This window comes from Eleutherodactylus coqui, chromosome 5, assembly GCF_035609145.1.
Source record: "Eleutherodactylus coqui strain aEleCoq1 chromosome 5, aEleCoq1.hap1, whole genome shotgun sequence".
In the NCBI taxonomy this organism is placed as follows: Eukaryota; Metazoa; Chordata; class Amphibia; order Anura; family Eleutherodactylidae; genus Eleutherodactylus; species Eleutherodactylus coqui.
The window spans coordinates 172,181,461-172,196,653 of record NC_089841.1 but is presented as its reverse complement, the minus strand read 5'-3'; the positions used below and the strand labels follow the sequence as shown (position 1 = coordinate 172,196,653).

At 45.9% G+C, this 15,193-nt stretch overlaps 1 protein-coding gene across 1 annotated transcript in view; it reads right to left on the bottom strand.

The window, feature by feature from the left end:
* The window catches only part of LPCAT4 (lysophosphatidylcholine acyltransferase 4), a 36,449-nt gene that overhangs the window by 6,752 nt on the left and 14,504 nt on the right, over positions 1-15,193 (bottom strand). Inside the window, exons 2-10 of the mRNA XM_066603715.1 lie at positions 9,340-9,482; positions 7,658-7,875; positions 6,017-6,129; positions 5,716-5,776; positions 5,568-5,626; positions 5,381-5,415; positions 3,331-3,385; positions 632-714; positions 393-518 (exon numbers count right to left, since the gene is read on the bottom strand). Coding sequence (XP_066459812.1) covers positions 393-518; positions 632-714; positions 3,331-3,385; positions 5,381-5,415; positions 5,568-5,626; positions 5,716-5,776; positions 6,017-6,129; positions 7,658-7,875; positions 9,340-9,482 — 893 coding nt within the window. The remainder of the gene's footprint in view (positions 1-392; positions 519-631; positions 715-3,330; positions 3,386-5,380; positions 5,416-5,567; positions 5,627-5,715; positions 5,777-6,016; positions 6,130-7,657; positions 7,876-9,339; positions 9,483-15,193) is intronic.

The window sequence follows — 15,193 nt, the reverse complement described above, 5'->3', positions numbered from 1 at the left end:
CGTATGTATGCATGTATGTACATATGATTGCTTTCATGACAAAAATTTGCCTGATAGGAGACATTGCATGGGAGGGTTGCATCATAACCCATACTATTTGCTTTAAATCCTCCTGGTCACCTTTGGCCATGTAGGTTTTAATGAAGGCGGATGACGAATCAGAGTATTGCCTCACGGATGTTCCTTTGGAACATAATCCAGTTTTTTCCCAGCTTTCCTGTTGTGATGTGACTGCAATTATCCCGATGCTACTATAGTCAGACGCTGTACCACTACTCATACAGCAAATGATTTGTTTAATTATTCTTTAACAGTTTTTTTGTATCTTACTGAGCCTTGTATAAACATACTATTGCATCCAATGAGTCATGGGCTAAGAAAACTTCACTCACCCAGCCTTCTTAAGAATTTTTCCAATTTCCCAAATTTTGGGGTCCAGTGGAACCTTCAGGTGTCCAACAGGTGATACTGGGGTATCTCCAATCAGCTCAAACTCAGTAGCTGGTTTTCCCAGTGCCCTAAAACCAATAGACAGGAAAGTTCCATTGAAGTCTACGAATACATCAAAGTGCTCAAATAGTCTTTTCTATTATCAGCCATAATTGTAGCACTTTCCTCATAGCTCACATACTTTGCCATAACTTTCTGTATATTGTTGGCATACAACACTGGATCGGCTCGCTCTTCTGGACTAGGATTATAAACTGGCAAAAACTACAAAACAAAAACCATTATATAAAAGTTAACCAGGGAATGTCTAAGGGAAGGGAGAAAAGAAAAAAAAAGCACAATCGTGCACAAAAAAAGCACTATTTAGTACATTGGTTACACACAATACTCAGTTTATAGAATCTAAATCCTAAAAGGCCCCACCCATACACATTACTAAAAAGCTGTTCAAGCCCACCAATTCCAAATAAATTGGCCAATCAATGCCGTAGCTCAACCAATTCATAAATCCTGCCTCCACAACGTGATTGGTTCTTCAAACTCTGCTCAGCCAATCAATGCAGAGCTGGATAAACCAACAGCCCTCGCATTGCTTTATCAAGAGCTGTATTGATTAGCTGAGTAGCACTGGAAGAACCAAAACAGAGTCATCGGGATTTTTCAATCCCGCAACCAGAAAGTGATCTTCTGTGGCTGAACGCAGACTGCAGGATGCACGGCGGAGCTCCTCGTAGCAGCAGGAGGACCTGGACCGAGCCTGCTTGGTAAGTGTTCCTTTTTTCTGGGAATGCAGCTAGGGTTTATTTTAGGGGTAGGGCTTAACCTTCTCACGATTTTATGGGTGGCAGAAGCGATGTACAGTTTTTCACAAGAAAAATACATTTCAGTTGCTACAAACTCACGAAAAACACTGCTGTGATATTGCCGCGATATTGCTTTCGCCCCTGTGAAAAAGGCCTTACACTTATTAAAAAAAAAGTTTATATCCCCATATATTCCAGGACTAAAATGTTAGAATAGCACCGCCTGTTTCTAGTAGAGAGCCTTTCCGGGTCTGATCATCTCAGTAATTGTTCCAAGGTGGTCATATATGCTCAGTCTTCTCTGCAGTAATAGTTTTTTAGTATGAGTGTAAGGCTAACTTCAGAGGCGAGTGCGATACAGGGCCGTTAATCCCACCCCAATAGCATGCTTGCCATCCACAGGAAATCCCTATGGATGCGAGGAGTTTTAGTAGCAAAACAGCCTCGCATCACTTCAGGGATGCAGGAATCCTCCAGCTGCAGCAGAGGATTGCGGAGTTTCTTCCATTGTTTTCAATGGGGCTGGTGGCAGCATTGCTGGCCCATTGAAAGCAATGGGTGCTCCGATGCGAGTGCACGCAGCAAGCTAAAACATTCAGTGACTTGTTTCCCACATAGCAACGCATCGCAGTCCATGCAGGAAAACAATCACTTATGTGCATGACCCCATTCAAAAGAATGCAGTTCATATTTGTGCGTTTTACAACGCACACATTTTGTGTGATTTGGCTGCCCGTGTGAAACCAGCCTTAGGGTTCCTACACACTGGCGAGTGCAATATCACAGCCAGATATCGTGCTCCCCACCATGTGAAAGCCCTTTGGATGTAAGGCGTTTTACTGCGTGGATGAAGGGCAGTGAATCACGTTTCTCCCATTCCTTTCAATGGATGATCTCGCGGAAAGATAGGACATGCTGCGATGTTTTTCCCGCATCGCAGAGCCACGCAGGAAAACATTGCTAACGTGAATGAACCTATTCAAAAGAATGTAGTTCACAAATCACGCACGATTTTTATGGCAGTGTGAAAGAGTAAAGGCAGCCTGAGGTGGTGAAATTATTTACCATTAGGGCTTATTCCGAAGTGCGTATATCGGCCGGGTTTTTTTATGCCCGGCCGTTATACGCTGTCCCTCTCTGCAGAGGGAGGAGGCGAGCCGGGCTGGGAGCTAGTGCACTGAGCTCCCGCCACCTCTCCGCCCCTCGCCACTGTTTGCAATGGGAGGGCAGGATGGGGTGGAGCTAACCCACCTCAACAAACCTGTTCCCTCTACCAAATCGCTGTCATACCAAGACCTGATAACCCTAAACTGGACATGTTATGCATCAAAATTTATGGTAGACTATGACAAACACTAATACAAAGTCTATTATAGGGCAATTTAGTTCAAAATGTAAAAAAAGAAATTAAAAAAATACACACACAGAGAAAGTTATAGCCATTATGCTAGCCCATACTACAACAAAAAAAAAAAAAAAAAAGGGGGGGGGGGGGGCGGGAGAGAGAGATAAACAGTGTCTGGTCCTAAGGGTGCATTGAGACGACCGTATAATCGGCTGCGTTTTCAAGCCCAGCCGATATACGGCGTCTGTCTCTGCAGGGGGAGGAGGCTGGAAGAGCTCAAGCAGTGCTCTGAGCTCCCGCCCCCTCTCCACCCACCTGCACTATTTTCAATGAGGAGAGGCGGGATGGGGCGGAGCAAATTCCCAGAATTTAGCCCCGCCCCGTTCCGTCCTGCCTCCTCTCATTGCAAATAGTGCAGAGGGGCGGAGAGGGGGTGGAGAGGAGGCAGAGGGGGCAGGAGCTCAGAGCACTGCTCCCGGATCTTCCAGCCTCCTCCCCCTGCAGAGAGTGACGCCGTACATCGGCTGGGCGTGGAAACCCGGCCGATATACGGTCGTCTGAATGCACCCTAAGGGCCAAGAATACTCCAGAACTGAACCAGTTAATTGATTTCTGATGCAATCATGTTTATTGCGTAATCCAAATATCAGCAAATCTACAAAAAAAGTGTTAATAGTTCCAGGCTTAGAAATCTTAAATCCAAAAAGCAGAATAAAAGTTACAGTTTCTCACCTCAATCTCGAGGTTGATGTAAAACTGAGACATTGTGAGCCAGAGGACCTTAAGCCTGTAAAAAGATAAGTAAAAAAACTCAAAACAGATTGATCTCCACGTGGACAAATAACTTGAGTGAAAGAAGGGAAAAGTTTTCAAATTGCAGTCTTATTTTTGTTACAAAGTACCCTCTAAACTTCAACATGTGGGGGGGGGGGGGGAATGTGGAAAAATGTAGTCAAAGTCCTAAGAAAGCACTACATGTTTCAAAAGCACAGAGCTACTATTTCAGACTTTTACATTTGATTTATTTTCATGACCGAGCAATTCCAGGACTTCTACAAGAAAACCCACAGAGCTAAACTGCTGACAGTCCTTATGGTGCAGACAAACAAGCGCAGATGTAAGACTGATAAAGGCCGGCTTCACACGAGCGTGACGGGCTCCGCTGCGGAATATTCCGCAGTGAAGCCCGTCACGGCGCCCCCCAGAGACCCCATACTTACCAGTGGAAGATAGCGTGAAGACGCTTCCCCGCCCACCGCCGGCCGTGTCACGTGACGCGCCGGCCGCGTCATATGACACGGCGGCGGTAGGTGGGGAAGCGTTTTCACGCTATCTTCCGCTGTTTACAGCGGGAGATAGCGTGAACGGACGGCTTCCATTGACTGCAATGGAAGCCGTCAGCGCGTACACCCGCGGCAAATAGAGCATGCTGCGGGTGAGGACGGGAGATTTCACGGTGCGAAATTCCGCGGTGGAATTCCGCATCGTGAGCATTGTGCTATTAGGTTCAATAGAACCTAATAGCAGGGGGCAACGCAGCGGATTTTTGCCGCGAATTTACGCGGCGTAAATCCGTTCGTGGGAAGGAGGCCTAAGGGTGCCTGCACACGAACGGAATTTCCAGCGCGTTATTTTATGCACATTATCTGCCCCAGACCGCAGCCAATATACTCCTATGAGGATCCGCAGTTGTCCCCAGACGGACGGACTTGTATCGCGTTTTTTCACACGCGTGAAAAAATCTGCGACTTGTTCTAATTTGGGTCGGATTCTGCGCGTGAAGCCTCCAATACAAGTGAATGGGTGCGTTTTTTCACGCAGTACATCCGCAGTGCAGCTGCGGATGGAGTCACTGGTTGCTATGACTACAGGAAGTAGGCATGGTAGGAGGCGTCCCAACACACAGCACAGAGCTTCACAGGCAAATTTGTAGAGGGAGATAGGTAGTATTTCTTGCCAATGCAGGATCTAAGAATGCAAAATCTGTAGTAATGAATTCGGCTGCCTGCAGACCAGCGGGTCGGATCCGGCGGCGAGAATTCTCGCCGCGGGACCCGACCCGAGAGCCTGCAGTGACGAGCGCGTACTCACCCGCGCCTGGCGGCCCCGGCTCTTTCCTGTGCCGGCTGCCGCGCAGCCGGCGCATGCGCAGACCGTAGCCGGCGGCCAGGTGAGTGCGAGCCCTGCACACAAATAGGACATGCCGCGGTTTGTTTGCCGCGCGAGATTTCGCACGGCCAAACCGCGGCCGTCTGCATAGGAGTGCGTATTGTAATGCACTCCTATGCAAACTTTCAGCGGCGGAAATCCCGCGGGAAATACCGCCGCGGGATTTCCGCCTGTGTGCAGGCGGCCTTCCCTTTGTGAATTTTTTTGCAGTGACTGAAATAAAGTCACGCTGGAGAAGCGCCTGAAAAAAGTTACATGGATCAACCATGCCCACAAAGACATCTGCTCACCGGGTGAAAGCATGTTGCCAGAATAATTTACCGGTGCTCGCACAAGCAAGAGGGACAAAACGGAGTCTAGGTGTTGGTTTTTCAGCTGTTTTCCAAGGAATGGGCAGTTCTCTAGGGGTTGGGTTTACAATAAGGGGCGTCTGCTGGTTTTTCTGCGCGTTTTTTTCCGCAACACATCCGCGTATATCCGCGCGTGATTTTTCACGCATCCGCACCTATCCGCAAGCACATTTAGGTACCATACGCGCGTGAAAATCCGCTAGCGGAATCCGGAACGCTCGTGTGCAGGCGGCCTAATAAAGAGAAATTGAAATATTACTTACACTCCATTCCCTTTCCAAGTCCAAATGGTAGCCGGCTGCAGAGAAACAAGGACTGATTACAAGGTTAGAGAAAGTGAACCACTCAACGTCTGAAACTAAATACAGCAATATGGATAGGCCCCATCTTTTATTAATTAGTTAGCTTTTAACCAGCCTCAAGTCTCCATATTCTCTTTACATAACTTACCAGTCTGTTAGGATATCTCATCAACACCGGCTGTACCGGCACTCCAGCCACAAAGGCACCTGGAATAGTTAGAAAACAGGCAGAGTATGCATGCATTAACACATTTTGCTCATTTACAACCAAGTTAACATTTGTAGTATTTACTCACCAGGTTTAAATTTCAACAAAACTTCTCCATTACCATTTGTGCCCTCTGGGAAGAACAAAACCTGCAGAAAACATGCATCGAGTCAGGTATAGGAAACCCAGTAGCATACAGAAGGAAAGGTGATGTTACGATCAAAAACCCTGATTAAATTTAAAAAAACTTTAGGAGCAAAGTTTTAGTCATTGACACCCAAGTGTTTTTTTTGTTGTTTTGTTTTTTGTTTTTTTGGGGGGTGGGGTGGAGGGTGGCGGTTGCCTGGAGCCCTAAGAATGTGCTAACAAACAGGAACTAAAACTCCAACCTGTGGCCACTCTCCATGTGAGGTCGCTCGTCTCTTCACCTCCTCCACCACTTTTTTCCGTGATGCCGGGTCATGACGAGATACCATGATAGATTGATTAAATCGAAGGAGAGCTGAGAAAGATACAACAAGGTTCAGTTCAAATGATAATTTCTTAATAACTCAAGAAGTCATACTGCCGAAAGAATTACAGAGTCTTAAATAAGAAGGATTACACGTGGCTTCTGCAGGACACAAAAGGGAGTGCCCAAGTTAGGGACTAACCACACTGCCTTTTGTTGCATCCGTTTAGCATACGGCCTTCAGAAGCGTGTCCCTCCCTGACCACACGTCTTCAGGAGCAGAAAGATGGAACCTGCACCCATCTGACCTTTATGGCACATCCTGCAGGTATGCCATAGAAGTATAGTTTTGATTACCCATTGCATCTTTAGGTCCATTTACACGGGACGAATGTCAGGCAAACGATGCTAGAAACTCGTCCCTGTGTCTCCTCGCTCCCATGCACCTGGACAGTAGCTAGTAGTGCTGGCTCGTTCACAGAGCGGCGAGCATGGGGGCGGGGCAGCTGCAGGAGATTTCTCTCCTCTTGCTTCCCCGTCCCTCTCCATTGACATAACACAGCGGCTGTTCAATACTGAACGGCCGCTATTTACACTGAACGATGAGCGATCAGCTGATGCAGCACAAACTATGGACTATCAGCTGATCGCTCATCATTCAGTGTAAATGGCAGCCATTCAGTATTGAACAGTCGCTGTGTTTAGGTCAATGGAGAGGGGCGGGGGAGCGAGAGGAGAGAAATCTCCTGCAGCCTCCCCACTGAGAGCCAACGGCAACAGCACAAGAGCGAGTATATGCGGGGACGAGTGTCGGGCATAGTTTACCCAACAGTCATACCATCTAAAAGGGGCCATTAGGTAAATAGCCATTCTGTCCATATGGAAACATTTTCTCAGGCATTCTCACCACATGTTGGCCAAAGCAAGGATGACTTAATGTTCCTACAAATCTACTAGTTTTTCAGGAGTAGCTCATGGATGTAAGACAGATCAAGAGGACACAGGAAAAATGGAACCCATGTACCCTTAGAAAGGCCTTCGCCTATTCACTGAAAACGAATCCTTTTTATCAAATTCTCCTAGCCAGCAGGCCTAGCGCAGAGAGGCTACAAAACAGCAGCACAATTTAAATGATTGAATATAGGCGCTTATTGGGGAAATCCGATGTGAGCCTCTTTAGCATGTGTCTCTCCATAATTGTGCTAAGTGGAGAAAGGGTGCTAGGTTTCAGTTGGATTACTCAAAAAATGTGCAGTACAATTTGCGCAATGGTATGCATTTGGCACATATTACATTAAGGTCCGTGTAGAAATCCAGCTACACAAATAAGGAAGATGGAACAATACCTCTGCAGCGCCACCTATTGGACAGCAGCATTCCTTCAAATCAATGTCAAACCCTTTATACAGGTCTTGATAACAATGATTGGGAATGGGAATAGGAAACAAAGCCAGAAAACCATACACAGCTACAAATGATCTTAGACCAGCCAAGATCTCCAGAACAGATTGGAATGAGGCTTTCTGCGGTGTGCCTGAACCATTCTGACCCCAAAATACAATAGAATTATTCTACTCACCTCCAATCACAGGAATGTTGAGATTCTCCACTCTGGACACAACGGATGGGAGGTCACAAACCACAGTAACTATGGGGTCAAAGAAGGTAGAGTGAGGGGCCACAACCAGAAGTGGTGCCTCAGAGCTGGAGGCACGTCGTCCACGGATGGTGATCCAGTGGAATCCACACATGAAGAACATAGTGCGGCTCAGAAGGTAAATCAGGTGATGTAGAATGCTGTGTGCATAAGGAGACACATGGAATGGAAAAGAGATGGGAATAAGTGAACATGTTTCACTGCATAATGTGGACATATAACTACCGTATATACTCAAGTATAAGCAGACTTTCTCAGCAAATTTTTTATGCTGAAAAAGCCCCCCCCACGGTTTATACTCGAGGGAGGGTCCCATGCACCATTGCTTTCAATGGGGCCGCTGCTGGCGGCCCTATTGAAAGCAATGGTCTGCCGGCAACCACTGCAGTGATTTTCGGGGATGGGCTTTAAATATAAGCCCTTCCCTGTAAATCATCCCTAGTTTTGGTAAAAAAAATAAAAATAAAAAAATATAATATAATATAATACGCCTGCTGAACTTCATTACAGTGACAGGACCCAAGCGGTTAGCTGCGCCTGAGCCCTGGCAGCAGAGGAGAGGCAAGACAAAAAAAAAAAAATATATATATATATATATATATATATATATATATATATATATATATATATTTTTTTTTTTTTTTCTTGCCTCTCCTCTGCTGCCAGGGCTCAGGCGCAGCTAACCGCTTGGGTCCTGTCACTGTAATGAAGTTCAGCAGGCGGGATTTAAAGTCCCCTCCTGCTGAATGGGCTGCATCTGATTGGCTGAGCGCTCAGCCAGTCACAGGCAGCGCTCGACCATTTATTGAATGACAGCTGAGCGCTGCCTTTGATTGCTCACAGCGCTCAGCCAACCACAGGCAATGCTCGACCATTCATTAAATGAAAGCTGAGCGCTGCCTTTGATTGCTCACAGCGCTCAGCCAACCACAGGCAACGCTCGGCCGTTCATTGAATGGCCGAGCGCTGCCCGTGATTGGTCACAGTGCTGTGACCAATCACAGACAGTCATTCATTGAATGACAGCTGAACGCAGAGTGCTGCCTGTGATGGGTTGAGCACTCAGCCAATAAGACGCAGCCCTTTAAAATCCCCACCTGCTGAAAGGACTTCATTACAGTCCCGGGATGACAACAGTCTTGATGCGCCTGAGCCCCAGCAGCGATGGACAGGTGAGTATATTTTTTTTTTTTTACTACAGCTAGGGATGATTTTCAGAGAAGGGCTTATATTAAAAGCCCTTCCCCGAAAATCACTGCGGAGATGCTGACATCCTAGTGCTTTCAATGGGGCCACCGGCATCCCCATTGAAATCAATGGGAAAGCTTTGTAATCCTCTACCACAGCTGTGATAGGGAATTCTTTGCTCCCCGCAGGGAGTCCACTTGTCACTGAAGACTGACAGTGTTCAGTGGCAAGGGGACTCCCTGCGGGGAATATTACTGCGTATGCAGTAACAGTAGCTGCTGCATTTCCCACCCTAGGCTTATACGCGAGTCACTAAGTTTTTCCAGTTTTTTGTTGTAAACTTAGGTGCCACGGCTTGTATTTGGGTTAGCTTATACTCGAGTATATACTTCCACAATAACTGGCTTTGGACTTACATTCGTCGGTATCTTATTGGTCGGCTGAGTTCTTCCTCCTTCATCCCAGCTACCCGAAGAGCGGCAATTGGCCACATCAGAAAGAGGAAGACGGCAGCCAGTAAGAAACGCAAGGGGAAGAGTATTGGACCCAGGACATAAAACTGCATGGAAAAAAATACAAAGCGAGGACACAGTAAATAAACATGGAATGACTAACCCAATTATACTAATCAAACCTAAAATCCTTGGCCTACAAAAGTTCCCACTAAAAGTTTGTATTTGTTTTTTTCCCCCTCATAGGTAGGCAAGTATCAGAAGTTGGCGCTAGAGCAGGGCCATAACCTGCATTTACTGACCAGTGGTTGGCACTACTTCTGCCCCATCGAACAGGATACTAGAGTTTATCTGGTATGGGCCATGTGAATCCCAGCTTTGATAAAGCCTATGGAGCATGTGGTAAGCTGGTATAATGCCCCTTTTACACTAGGCTATTGTCGTTTGAACAAGCGTATGAGCGAGTGACTTCACCGCTAATTCGTTCGCAGTTCGCGCAGAATGTTTCAACAGGAAGATCGTGGCTGAGAATTGTTCACTTCTCGCTCAGCGCTTCACATTCCTACATGAAACACTGAGGGGGGAGCGTTTAAACATAGCGAGAAGTAAGCGAGACGGTGAGGATTTTTATGCTGGCTGAAACTGAGCGACAAACAAAAAGCGAACGAAAAGTGCACGATGTCTCACATTTAGACATGATTATTATTGCGCACCTTCTCATTTGAGCGACAATCGTTATGTGTAAATAGGCCTTAAAAGTTCCCCAAAAGCTAGCAGACTATCTATATCCCAATATTTAAAGAAAAAGGGGGGAAAAAAAAACAAAACGAAGAGGAGGAAACTGTAAAACAAGGAAAGAATTCACCTAAAGCCGCCCATACACTAGATAAGTAGAATAGACCCTGAATGGTCAAGCATCAGGAGGTCATCCGTTTGCTGGGAAGAGATCAGTGTAAACATTCCATTAATAGGCCTGAAGCCAGAACTAAAACTGAAGATTTCAAGAATAGGGATGAGACCATTTCATACCCAGCTCATCAGATACCCCATGTGACAGAAAGCTTTGGGTAAGTGACATGAACACCAAAACCCATACCATTTTTGAAAAAAACTACAAAGCCCACATTATGGGCACAGGTCTATACCCCTATAGTGGCTACAATCTGCAGAAAGGAAGCACTCCAGCTAAACATTTTTCCATCCCAGTCCCTCACCCGATTGCCTGTCACACTCCAAACGCCTTCTCCGTGTGTGGCCGGGCTCACGCGGCCGTAAGTGTGAAACACCACCGGGCTCCCGCAGCGCTTTACAGCTATGAAGCTGGCCATGTATGATGGCGAAATTGTACTGCACTTTGCCTCGTCTTCACGCATGTAGTCACGCACAGTACACCTGTTTATATTTCCCGCGCCGTCGCTTAGCATAATTGCGTATGGGCTGTGTGTATATATGTGACAATAGAGAACAATGGGCTCCATCTCACGTATATGCACAGTAAGATAGAACACGCGGCGTTCTATTTTGTGTCCGCAGATTACACGATGCCGACACGTTAATGTGAGTAGAACTGTGTATGGTAGCTTATTTGATTGCCTGCGAATTCCCACGTATCACACCGGCGTACAGAGCCTGCTTAATACGCAATGCCAATATGGTCATGTGAGCCCGGCCTATTGCAGTCACTTCCATGCAGTGCAGGCCCATGTCTGATGCTTATCAGGCACCATCTTTATTTTTAGATTTCTACCTGCTTTCTCCTTCTCTATGCTTAGTACGGCACGTGTAATTTGTATATTTATACTCCCTCCTATTTCCCCTGCTGTGCTCCTGCAAACTGCCCCTTGACTGTATAGAGATTACTACTAGACAGACACAATAGAGGCCTAGCATGCAGCAGTGACCGGGTTGTGGGTGCACAGCGGGGGAATGGGAGAGCGTGCAAGTATATAATTACAGATTTGAACTCCGTGTCCTTTATATTACACGTTACTTTAGGTTATGGGACTGGTCCAAACTGATAGTCTCTAATGTTATTGGACCCGTTTCCTAACATGAAAATGACCCAAGCAACATCTGTATACTAAAGGGAATAAGTCATCAGAAAAATGGCCTATAATTTTGGTTTTTTTTTGGGGGGGGGGGTTTTTTGTTGTTTTTTTTTAAACTTCCAATTACAGTATATTATTTGAATGGAATCTGTCACCTACTTTTACAACTATAAACGTAGCTTATGGGCTGAAAGTAGGTGAGCCATGGAGTCCAGGGAATGTAAGTGTTATACTTACCTCCCCTGTCGTTAGCGATGGAAGCCACTAAGTAGTCTCATAAAAATAGGATGACGAGATTAGCCATTTTTCAAGTCCAACAGGCATAGCGCTCGGCTAGCAGTCTGCCCCACTAAAATAATTGGAGCCACAGCAGCGCATGTGCAACCAGCAGAGCATTTACTTCAGCTTTAGGGATCTTGTATTAAGCCATCCGGCACTGGGAAGTAGGTGGGACATGGGTGTCCCAGAGGGCTATCAGTTTTCACCCACCAAGTGGAAGACCTGTTTGGAGGTCACCAAACAGCATGCGGCCGACTCTCCAAAGACATGGAAGGTTCTCTGGTCAGAGGAGACTAAAACTGAACTTTCTGGCCATCGCAGGAAACGCTATGTGTGGTGCAAACCCAATACGTCCCAGTCCCTGGATCAACATTTCCTACCTGACTCCAAGACCCGGATGAACAAACCCACTGGTTATTTAGTGCCTATATCCTGTAATATCATAGAGCTCTAAGAAGGCATCTAGTCCCCTCTTAATCTCCTCTTTGGATTTTGCCATCACCACATCCTCAGGAAGAGTTCCAGTGTCTCACTGCTCTTACAGTAAAGAACCCCTTTCTATGTTGGTGATGAAACCTTCGTTCCTCTAGACATAGAGGATGCCCTCTTGTTACCATCACAGTCCTGGGTATAAACAGATCCTTGTATTGTCCCCTAATGTATTTATACATAGTTATTTGGTTGCCGCTTAGCAGTCTTTTTTCCAGGGTGAAGAAGCCCAATTTTGATAGCCTCTCTGGGTATCCCAGTCCTTCCATTCCGTTCATTAATTTAGTTGCCCTTGTTTGGCCCCCTCAAGCACTGCAACATCTTTCCTGAGCAGCGGTGTCCAGAACTGTACACAGTATTCCATGTGGGGCCTGACAAGTGCTTATATAGTGGAAGAAGAATGTTCTCGTCCCTCGCCCCCATACCTCTTAATGCACCCCAAGACTTTATTTGCTTTTGCAGCAGCTGACTGGCATTTATTGCTCCATAACCCCAAGATAACCATTCCCACATTGAAGTACAGCATAACTTGAAGCTGCTGGGCCCAATGTAAGATCTGGAACAGGGCCTCCAACTATAATATTTCATTCATTGTAGTGGTCTCTTTTTATAGGAAAGACCCCTTGTGGGCTCCAAGGCGCAGGCGCAACTGCACCCTCTGCAGCCCCTGTAGTTACAGCCCTGGGTAGCAGCATTATGCTGTGGGGAGGCTATTCATCTGCGGGGACTGGAAAACTGGTAAGGATTTAAGGAAAAATGAATGGCAATAAATGCTGGGCAATTCTTGAAGAAAACCCTTTTCAGTCTGTAGGAGATTTGAGAAGAGGCCAGAGGTTCAACATGTAGACTGACAGCCAGGCTACTACTTAACTCATTCCCGCTGCAGGGCGTAAGTTTACGTCCTGCCAGCAGGGTACTTCCCGCAACAGGGCGTAAACTTACGTCCTGGGGATAGCGCGGGATCACATATGATCCCGCGCTATCCCGCAGCGGAAGCCGGCTGTCAGTCACAGCCGGCGTCCCGCTGTAACAGTGGGGGGGCATCGGAGATGCGCCCCCCGCTGTTAACCCCTTCCCTGCTGCGATCTAGGTAGATCGCAGCAGGGAAAGATCACAGAGGGAGAGCCCGGCCTGTCACCATGGCAACAGGATGCCAGACACTGGCGTCCTGTGTTACCAGTTCCTGAGATCCCTGTATAAGCGATAAGGCATGGCAGAGCAGTAGCTCTGCCATGTCTTATGACAGCGATCATCAGGGCTGTCGTCAAAGTCCCTCAGGGGGACACAAACAGTGTAAAAAAAAAGAAAGATTAAAAAAATGAATTAAAAAACCAAGTTAAAAAAAAAAAAAAAGTAAAAAAAACAATTTTTTATGCTTTTTCTCAGATTAGCATTAAAAAAAAAAAAAAAAAGTAAAAAAAAAATAAACCCCCACATATTTGGTATTGTCTTGTCCGTAACGACGCGTAGAATAAGTTGCACATGCTTTTGACTGTGCACGGAAAAAAAATTGTTTCAAAAAACGCTAAAAAACTGAGGCAAAATGCTAATTTTTAGCATTTTGCCTCAGTAAAAACGCAATAAAAAAGTGATCAAAAAAGCCGTATGTACCCCAAAATGGTACCAATAAAAACTACGGCTTGTCTCGCAAAAAATAAGCCCACATAGAGCTCCGTACATCAAAAAATAAAATAAAAAAGTTGCAGGATTTTGAATGCAGCGATTTAGAAAAAAGAAAAAAAAAAAAAAAAGATTTCCAAACAAAAAGAGTTTAATTGCAGAAAAGTGGAAAAACCTAAAAAAAGTAAGAGTTTTGGTATCGTAACCATACCGACCTGCAGAAAAAATGGAATATCTTATTTATGCTGCATGATTAACGCTGTAAAAAATAAAAAAATAAAAATCTATGGCAGGATTGATGCGTTTTCTCTCCCTGCTATCATAAAAAAAAAAAAAAAAAGTTTTACAATATAATGTACCCAAAAATGATGCCGATAAAAACTACAGTTCGCCACGCAAAAAACAAGCCCTTACACGGCCACGTCGACGGAAAAATAAAAAACGTTACGGCTTTTGATAAATGGAGAAGAAAATCCGCCAAAAATTGTTGCGTCCCCAAGCCCAAAATAGGCCATGTCCTTAAGGGGTTAAAAGCCAGGATGAGAAATAATGCTAATCCTGGCTGTTTACTGACCACAGCATAGAGGGTCAGTGATTGTGGCATCGAGAAGGCTGACACAGAGGGGGAGGGTACCCTCTATCTCCTGACTACGGCTAATTTCACATGGTTGAGTGCGATTTTGGGATGTGAAACGTGGCCCGATATCCGCTCGCCAACATGCGATGTCCCCGTGGATGCAAGGTGTTTTTTGTGTTGTGTTAAAACAGTCTTGCACCACTTCAGGGATGCAGCGATCCTCCACTGCGGCTTTTAGCCGTGGAGGAGGATCGCGGAGTGTTTCCAATCGTTTTCAAATGGTAAACCTCGCATGTGCCTCACACGCAGTGCAATGCTTTGCCGGCCCTATTGAAAACAATGGCCAAGGCATTTTGAGGGAATGCCGAAAGATAGGACATGCCAAAATTCCTCCCCTCCTCCCCCCCCCCCCCCCCCCAAAAAAAATAAAGCTGAAAGAATTTAAAAAAAAAAACTGCTCGTTTATGACCCCGTTCAAACAGATAGGGTTCATACTCGTTCAAGATTTCTGTGTCTTGCAACGCACAAATCTCGTGATTTTGTCGGCCGTGTGAAAGCAGCCTGGATAATGTGGTGATGGTTGTTTTCATGGTAGCTAGAGGCCTACTGAAGGTCCCTAGGTGACACCTGCTTTAAAAGAATGAAGCCACAGGCACCATACCCTCTAGTACATCAATATAATCACATGTCACAGTCTGACTAATAGACATTAACTCCTTGATGCTCCATGACGTACAGACTGGTCATGGACATTAGGGGTTTGTATGGAGCAGCATGGATGGTCACTCACTCCATACAATGCAGG